The 9,496-nt window shown below is 33.7% G+C and overlaps 1 protein-coding gene across 1 annotated transcript; it reads left to right on the top strand.

The window, feature by feature from the left end:
* The first annotated feature begins 6,973 nt into the window (after positions 1–6,973).
* On the top strand, positions 6,974–8,715 carry LOC111023686 (putative UPF0481 protein At3g02645). The gene has a single exon (XM_022301157.2). The coding sequence runs from the start codon at positions 6,995–6,997 to the stop codon at positions 8,582–8,584; it is 1,590 nt and encodes a 529-aa protein (XP_022156849.2). The 5' UTR covers positions 6,974–6,994; the 3' UTR covers positions 8,585–8,715.
* The last annotated feature ends 781 nt before the right edge of the window (positions 8,716–9,496 follow it).

Raw genomic sequence — 9,496 nt, 5'->3', positions numbered from 1 at the left:
AAATTCCTCTAACTTTGGAGATACTCTCATTCCCCATCGTCACTAAGCCATAATCACCTGCAGTAAAAGATGAGAACCAACGTCTGTCTAAAGCAACATGCGTTGATGTTGCAGTGTCCACAACCCACTGGCCTACAGGTATGTTCCTCTGAACACAAGCTAGAGACTCCTCAATCCGTTCTTCTTTTGTTACAACGTTTGTAGAATTTTTCCCATTCTTATAATCTTCTTTGAACTTTCTACAGAAACGTTTCACGTGTCCGTTCTTGTGGCAGTAATAACACTCTACTTCTCCACTGGAACTCCCACCACTCCTGCTATATCTTTGCTGCTGCTTACCATTGTAAATTCATCTTGCCATTCCCTTTGTTTTGAGCAACCAAATCTGATTCAACCCGGTTTTCTGCCCCTAAAGTGAATGCAGACATTTTCCCTAATTTTCTCCAGACTTCCTCAGATAAGGCGGCATGACAAATAGCTGAAAACTTTAAGCTATTTTCTCCTAGCGAATTCGACACCGCGGTCTTCATCGTCTCCCAATTGTCAGGCAAAGACGTCAAAAACCTCATTGCTTTTACCTTCTCCTCAATCTTGACACCCATCCCTTCTAATTTGTTCAAGATATCGGTGAGCTCATTAATGTGGGAATTCACCGAGGTTCCCTCTTCCATATGGATATTAAAATACTTCGTCCATAGAAGTATTTTTGTATTGGCGGAAGGTTTTTCATACCTGTCTTGCAAGACCTTCAATAATTCTTTCGCTGTAGTCTCTTTCGCCACCAGACTACAAACATTCATTGATAACGACATTCTGATGTTCACAACAGTCTGCTCATCCATCTCACTCCAATCCTTGTCTGTCATCCCTGCTGGTCTCTTTCTCAAAGTCTTGTGTATCTTCTTGCATGTAAGAAGATCCTTTACTTGCATCTTCCAAAAACTGAAATTCTCTCCACTGAACTTCAGGACCCCTTCATAATAATGGTGTACTTGAAATCTGTCACCCATGATGCTGCAACCTTACAGCTCTGATACTAGTTGTTAGAAAATTAATGGTCCTGTATAATTTTTCCTTCCACAAAAAATATCCAAACACAACTAAAATATGCAAATAGGAAGAAAACAGTAAAGCACAAGATAATAACACAGCAGATTTATACGGGTTCACCACTAAGGGCTACATCCAGTCTTCCACTCAGATGTGGGTAATTCACTAATAATTGTTAAACGGATTGGATACAAAACTATCCCGAAAAATATCCCCTAGAGGTCCCAACAAAAGTCCCCTAGCTTCTAAGTATTTTAACACAATAATACTTAGGAACAAGAATGAAAAACTCACAGAATAATAAAGAACAAATTACCCTGAAAATATTGATCTCGATCTATCCTTTCTGTGTTGCCAACACCCGAGCCGCCACCACAAATTGCTACAAAAAATACTCCAAAACTGCCGTTGGAAAAAATTCTTTGGAGGCTCCATTTTTTTATGTTTTCACGTCTACCCCAAAAACAACAAACACATTTTCATATATATGTGTGTGTTAGGTTAACAATAAGTTGGGCCTTAATGGCCCAACAACTTTTCGTTTTTTTTTATTATTATTATTTTGTATCCAGAAGCCCAACAAGCGAGTGATGAGGGATCCAACAACAACATTTTCACAAACGAAGTGGTAGTCTAATTTGTTGAGATTGGTGAAGCCAAATCGACATTGGAATGAGCTAGAGACGAGTCGGGATCGAGCCGAGATGCATCGGGACATCGAAGGAATGAAAATAGGTGAAAATTTTGGAGCTTCGGGAAATTGGCTGCAAGAATAATGTCGCGGTGCTACAATGGAAATACAAGAAAAAAAGGTTGTGCGCGGTAATTTCACGCTTGAGATTTCATAGCTTTGAGACGCTGAGGGTAGCGTCTCAACGCTACGACGAAAACACTTTATAAACATCGTTTTTTTTTTGGGTGTGAGCCGGATTAAAGAGCAGCCGTGGGTATTCTTTATCAGCAGTATATTGAGAGATTTTTGGCGACATATTTGTGGCAGCGGCTTGGGGTATTGGCAGCATAGGGAGGGCAGATCGAGATCGTTGTTTTGGGTTAATTTGTTCTTGATTATTCTGTGAGTGTTTTCATTCATGTACCTAAAAGTATTGGTTTAGAATAATTAGAAGCTAGAGAGCTTTTGTTGGGACCTCTAGAGAGTTAATATCGAGGCGAGATATTTGAGTACTTGTATCCAATCTCGTATTATAATGGAACCGACATCTGAGCCGAATATTGGACCTAGCCATAAACTTGACCAGTATAAATCATTTGTATCATTTATTGCTTTCCTTTTAATCTGTTATTTTTGTTGTGTGATTATTATTTATTGGATATAATTGTGAAAGGGAAAATTGTTTGGAGCGCTTAATTTTCCAACATAATTCGATATGTTTCGTTCTTTCATGGAACACCGGATAGATTGACATTTAAAAGACACTCATGTTATCACTAAAAAGTTCAGGTGGTTTGATACGCGGAATAATGCCAATGTCATGCAATAGAAATATGATCAATGTGAGTTCTGTCATGCATTGGTCATGGATTAATATTCTGTCTTGATCTTGATACTATTGGTTGCTTCTTTGACGACAAAGAGATTATGTTGGATCCAAGGAAGACACAAAGACTTGAAGTGCTTCTTCTAGTGGTTGGACGACATGCCCAATCTTCATCACATAAATCATAAATTAGGTTGGGTGAACTATTTCTACGAAAAGTAATGACATGGTTAATTCAAAGTGTGTTTAACGCAGCAAAGTATGTGTTTAACATGCTTTAGGTGTTGCATTTGTGGTTGTTGCATATGTTGACATGCTTAATTTCTCACGTAAGTACTATACTTTACGGAGTATGACCTATTTAATACAAAATTGAATGTTTAAGAACTTATTTGCCACTTTTTAAAGCTCTAAACACCTATTTAACACAATCTCAAAAGTTTCGTAAACTAAAATTATAATTTAATCTTTTATATATATATTCTATTATTTCATCTAATCAATCATATACTACATATACAACCACCACAATTAACATAACACCTCTCCGGATAAGACAAGATTATCTCTTACATATCAAATATTTGTATAAACAAACATTTAAATTTAAAAAAAAAAAACATTTAAATTTCAAATTCTCTCTCCAATCGGCAATTATCCTTGATATAAAAATGTCATTTTGTCATCTTCTATTATCTTATTATTTAATTAAAATATGTAAAATTATTTATTGATAAATTACGTCCCTTTCCATCACCTAAAAGACATATATGGTGGATCCAACCTTCTCTAAAGTCCACACAAATCCAACCTTGTTATAATTTTAGAAAAGTAATATTTAAGTACTCAACCATCAGTTAGTAGGTGTCTTCTCACTAACTGTTAAGATAGTTATAAATAATTAAATTTGTTATAATTTATTAGCTTAAACTTTTGAGTTCATCACAGATTTAACAAGTTTAACATTGAATAGTAAGGAGTGTTAACATGTTTAACATGATATCAAAGTAGTCTTGAATTTGAACGTCAGCCTACAACTCAAGAAGAGTGTTAAGATATTCATAAATGATTAAATTTATCCTAACTCACATTAGCTTAAGTTTTTTGGTTCAGGGATGATTTAATATGTTTAACACTAACCATCACTAAAATTTTGTGCTAGCCATGTTTTATTTCAAAAAATTTGATACATTTCACTTTGGGTTGACAATAGTTTTCATAACTAGTCGGATCTATTATCAGCATGTCACGTACACCTAAGTTAGGGTAATTTGGGACAAGTCGTGTTTCGACCCATTTTGGAAAATGCGAGAAATCTCTTGTAATTCTCCCCTATATTTTAGTACAACCTTTTTGTTACAGAAAACTTAACGTAGTCTAGCTCCAATTTATGAGCAAACAAATATATAATCTCTAGTATTAATTGTTCTATCTCTATCTGGTCTTTTTTATTTAGTTCAACTCTCTATATCTTATGGAAGGAAAAATTTGAGGTCCACAAAATTCCCAACATCTTCTTCCATTTGGTTCCAGTGGTTCTTTTGGGATCTTCGTTCATCTTCAATGAGAAAAATAAAGACAAAAAAAGAAAAAAAAAAACTTACCTAGGTCACCAGAGACGTGCATGCCCCTTCTCTCAATCATTTTCTTGAGAATTAGCAAAAATGAGCAAACAAATAAAAGAAGATTTTTTGCCTCACTTTAGGTGCAGAAACAGAGACATTATTCCACAATATAATATAGTTGACAGTTTTACACCATTAGATGTATGAGAGTGAAACCACAAAATACCTCGAAAATATATATATCGTCGCGTGGTTATTAGGAGGTACGGAGATTTTTAAATTTGCATCTAATGATATTATTAGGAAGTAGCCACATTGTGGCGCCTCATTCAATAATTTTTCATAAAACCAATCTCGTGAACACACAAAAAAAAAAAAGAGGAAGAAAATCGTTTGGTAAAAACTTGGTGAAGGAAGACACTTTAGCCGACACTTGAGCCTTGGGTAAGGAAGAACGTGAAGAAAATGGATCATACATTATAATATTACCATAAGGATCATATTTAGGGGTAAGTAATTTCTTACTTGGCTCCTCAAATTAGAAATGCAGCCTTTTGCCTGCTTCTTTATAGCCAACGATGCCGCTTTTTTGGTCATGGATATCCATACATAGTTCGATTAATCTCACGGGAGAACCGCTTGATCCTACAACATTTGGTGTCGGAAAAGACAAAGGAATTATTAATTCATAAGGTAGGTGACCATCATAAGATTTGACCCCTTTCCCAATAGTAAATTTATTATTACTCTCATATTTCAAAAATTACACGTAATTAAATAAGACCGTTGCAAATATGACAAAAATATTTAGTAAAATTAGCAAACTAGACACCACAGTTAGTTTTTTCAAATATGATACTTAAAAAAACGGAGGTCCAATTTTAAAATAGAAACTTTTACCCAAATAATATACATCTCTAATACATTTGTAATATATCTGACTACTGATATATATGTGATATACATCTGATATATTATTGATATGAGTGTCTCCTATACTTGCAATATGTATGTTGATATATATATGATATGCTACCGATATAAATGTCTGTGCAATATATATGTGATATACATTTGATATACTACCGATATAAGTGTCTAATATACTACTGGTATGATTATCTGATATACTACTAATATAAGTGAAAATTTGTGCTATATTTAAAAATTTTAAAAATAGGTGACATATGTCGAAATATATTAAATATTTTTTTTACCCACTACAATTTCTCTAATTAAATTAATTTTTCTTGGTTAAATTAAAATAGTAAAGCACATTAAATGATTATAGGAGTGGCTTCATATTATTAAAAATTCCAACGGATAGAACTGCAGATAGTTTTTTTTTTCCCTGATATCCATGAGTGTTCGGGCAAGCTTACACGTACCTCGATTAATCTTACGGGACAACTGCCTGACCATACAACATTTGGTGTCGGGAAACACATAAGAATTACTAATTCCTAGGGTAGGTGGCCATCATGGGGTTTGAACTCATCCCCTTAATTAACCCTAGCCCCTTTGGACCAATAGGCCACATATAATTGTTCAAATGGCAGATAGTTCGAAAGCAGCCTCTATCTTATTGAATATAATACCTTGGAGAACTATATGTTTGAAATATATATAATGATGTTGAAACTTAATTTTTTACAATAAGAGAAGCTAGAAAATGAGATTTTAACAGTTACACTGACTTTATTTTTTATCCTAAAATAAAACATAAATAAAAACAATCAATAGAAAACATTACAAAGCACCCTAATCAAAAATACAAAAATAAGAAATTAATAAGTAAGAATAAGAGAAATTAATAAGTACCCTAAATAATATTGAACAACCAATACATAATAAGGATATTATGCTAAGGACAACGAATATACTCCAAGTATCTCCACAGTAGTATAATATGATTCGCTTTCGGCATACCTCTCATTATTTTACTTTTGGTTTGAACCAAAAGATTTCACACAAATAGAGATAATTGTCTTCATCTATATACTATGAATCATTCTCTCACCCAATCAATGTAGGACTTTATATATGTTACGTTTGCAGTTCCCTTACAAACCCAACAATGTTAATCTTACCGTAAGTAAAAAAATGAAATACTTTTCCGATAGGAGTTGAGTTGGTAAACTTATGAAAACTAATAATTAAAAAGAGTATTATCTTTTAGAGAATCTCTTTTTGCCACCTCAATTATGGTGATATTTTTTTAGGGACCAATAATCATCATCTACATTTTAGTATTTTTTTAATTTATTGATCCTGTCAGTGAATATTAAAATTAATTGACCATAAATTTATATGGCATAAAAAGTTCCAATTTAATCGTATTTGTCAAATTTATTACTTTGGTGGATGAATATTAAAATTTACTGATGAAAAATTTATACAACATAAAAATAAGTAGCGGAAAAAATCTAAATTTTTAAGTATACTTAAAAAATTTGAGAGAAATTAGCTTATCCTCCCAATAGCTAGAAATAAAAATATTTTTCTCTCGAGCTCAATCAATATGAATAACACGTTAGTGACGAACCCTGATTGTTTGATCTACTATAAATATTTTAACCGATCGAGCTATAATTTAGTTGGTAATTGAACATGTGGTTAGTTCCTAGTTCCTAGGTATTAAATAAAATATACAAGTTAAGAAAAATAATCTACTCCCCATGTGCTATCCTAGGGCTTTTGGTGTAAAAATATAGTATTAAAAAAGTCCAGGCTGTCTTTGTTTTTGCCTCCCAAGAAAAGAAATAACAAAGCAAAAAATATACAGTAGTATTTATAATAAAGAAAGACTTGATTAGTGAATGCATTAAATAGACAAATCATGTTTGTACAAATATAATGGTGGCCATTCAAGTTTCAACCATGGCTGAAAAAATCACTATGGCATCGTCATCATATTCAATTCTAAGCACAAATCTTGAAGAAACACAGTGGGTATTGCAAATCAGCGAGCTTCTCCAACGAAATGAGTTTCATACGGCTTTTGAAAGTCCAATTTCTATCTTTCAGGTGCCGGATTCTATTCGAAACGACAGCCCAGAAGCCTTCACTCCTCGTAGTGTTGCCTTGGGGCCTTTTCACCATTTTCACCCACAGCTGCTCAACTTGGAGCTCTACAAGCTTGGTAGAGCAAAGAAGGTGAAAGATCAGATCCAACTTGCTGAGTTTCACCAACTTATCAGTGATAAACTCAAGCCATTGGAGCTCAAAATCCGAGCATGTTTCAAAAAATATTTGGAGGTGGGATGCGAGGCTTTGGCTTGGATAATGCTCATCGATGGGTTGTTCTTGATTCACTTGCTTCAAATCTTTGCTGAAGTTGAAGTGAAGTGTTCTCTTCAACGCCATGAGCTTCCTTTACCTGAGCTCGACGCTGAGCACCAACAGATGTACCTCAATCCCAAAGCAAATTCAATGGCTCGAAATGAGATCGTGAGTGACACTCTAATGTTGGAGAATCAAATCCCATTTTGTGTTCTCAAAGAAATTTTAGCAGGAACCCAAATCGTCAATGATTTGCCACTCTTATTATACAAATTCTGTGTCTTGGTTTCACCATTTGGCTTACCTTCACAAATCAACTCCAGAACTTTTCTTGACCTGCCTCAGACGTTCCAAAAATCTCATCATTTGCTGCATTTCTTGTACCTCTTGATCTTGAATCAGGGGGAGATGGGAGATGATGGAATGGACTATATGGGTCCTGCCTCGCCAAATCTTCTCGGTCTTTGTTTCAACGTAATAACATCAGTTATGCAGACAAACATAGTTGAATTACTGCAGCAATTCAGTGAGTTAATTCAATATTTGTTTGAAATATTCAAGGCATTAATTTGGCCATCTTCACTCGAGGATAGCTTTCCTATGATCCCCTCAGCCTCAAAACTGAAGAAAGTTGGAGTGAAATTTCAGCCAAAATATAGCCTCCAAGGCATTATATTCAACAAGCGAGAGGCTGCTCTCGATTTGCCCGCCATCACGTTGGATTCTACCTCCCATGTAATATTGAGAAATCTAGTAGCATTTGAAGTCGTTGCCAAGTTGAACCCACCATGTTTTTCCCAATATGCAGCCATGGTGAATGGATTAATTGCAACTGCCAACGATGTCAGGATTCTCAAGGAAGCTAACATCATCATTAATAATCTAGAGAGTGATGAAGAAGTTGTGGAGCTCTTTAATGGGTTTACGAAGTTTGCTTCAAAGAGTGATTCATCAGAGATTGGAAGTCCCAAATCGACTTACATGGTAAATATGGTTGAAATCATTGAGGAAGTAAACAAATATTACGAGAGCAAATGGAAGATTAAGGTGACAAAATTTGTGAAGAAGTACTTGTCTCCTATTGCCAAGATCTTTTTAATTCTGGTCCTCGCATTGCTTATAATTTTTGTTATTATACGCGCATCTTGTGGATTATTATTTAGTTGTCCTAAAATCTTGAAATCGTGAGAGTGTATTTTTCTAAAGGGAAGTGCTTTTGTTAAAATTATTTTGTATGGGAAGTAGATTCCGCTGGCACAGGCAAACAGAAACTTGCATCAATATTGTACTCGGCTACATACATATTGAAACTTAAATTAGAATTTAATTAGATCGAGTTGGTGTTGAGCCGAGCTTGAGTAGAATCTTTAAGAAGGTTAGACTGCACCTTTTATATGGAGAGCATTGAAAAATGTTGTTTTGCCATTGGAGCGGCCAATACACAGGCAGCGGTATATACATATAATTGGCAACAACCAATCAAAAGGTAGGGTATATTAGTTATTAATATGTTTTCCAAAAAATACTATATTAAATTTAATTTATTCTTACAAATATGCTGATTTTCAATTATTTTAATAATATAATGTATTTATAAAGAAAAATACTTAGACTCTTTAACGGTGACAACAAAATCTCATCCTCACCACCATTGAAAAATTCACAACTAATTATTTTTTAATTAAAGTCTTTGTTTTTTGCATTTGACTCTCTTAATTGTCAACCATTTAAGTTGAAGACAAAATTTGGTTCTCAATGAGCATAAGTACTTTCCATTTATAAATACTTGGAATAAATATGCTTAATATACTCATTATAATTTCCCTATTTTTTACCTAGTTCTTTTTCTCTCTCTTTTTGGGGAGCCACTACTTAGTTTTTTAATTATTAAAACGTTTTAATCCGACATAAAAACAAAAAAAGAAACGTGATTCTTAGAAGGTGCTGTGTCGTTTTCAAAAATTATAATAATATTATAAGAAAAAATTAAAACAACAAAAAGACAATAGTAAAAGGTTGCCAATATATTGCAAAATTTTAGTAATTGATATTTTTATGTAAATAATTAAATTTTTAACAAAATAATATTTATTTGAAGAC

The sequence above is a fragment of the Momordica charantia genome, assembly GCF_013281855.1.
Source record: "Momordica charantia cultivar OHB3-1 chromosome 11 unlocalized genomic scaffold, Mcharantia_2.0 BLBB01000011.1, whole genome shotgun sequence".
NCBI lineage: Eukaryota > Viridiplantae > Streptophyta > Magnoliopsida > Cucurbitales > Cucurbitaceae > Momordica > Momordica charantia.
The sequence above is the reverse complement of the archived record's forward strand: the minus strand, read 5'-3'. Positions and strand labels throughout refer to the sequence as shown.

Bases quoted from the DNA above. Each gene is read 5' to 3' on its own strand.
- LOC111023686 (XM_022301157.2), top strand. From the start codon at position 6,995: ATGGCTGAAAAAATCACTATGGCATCGTCATCATATTCAATTCTAAGC.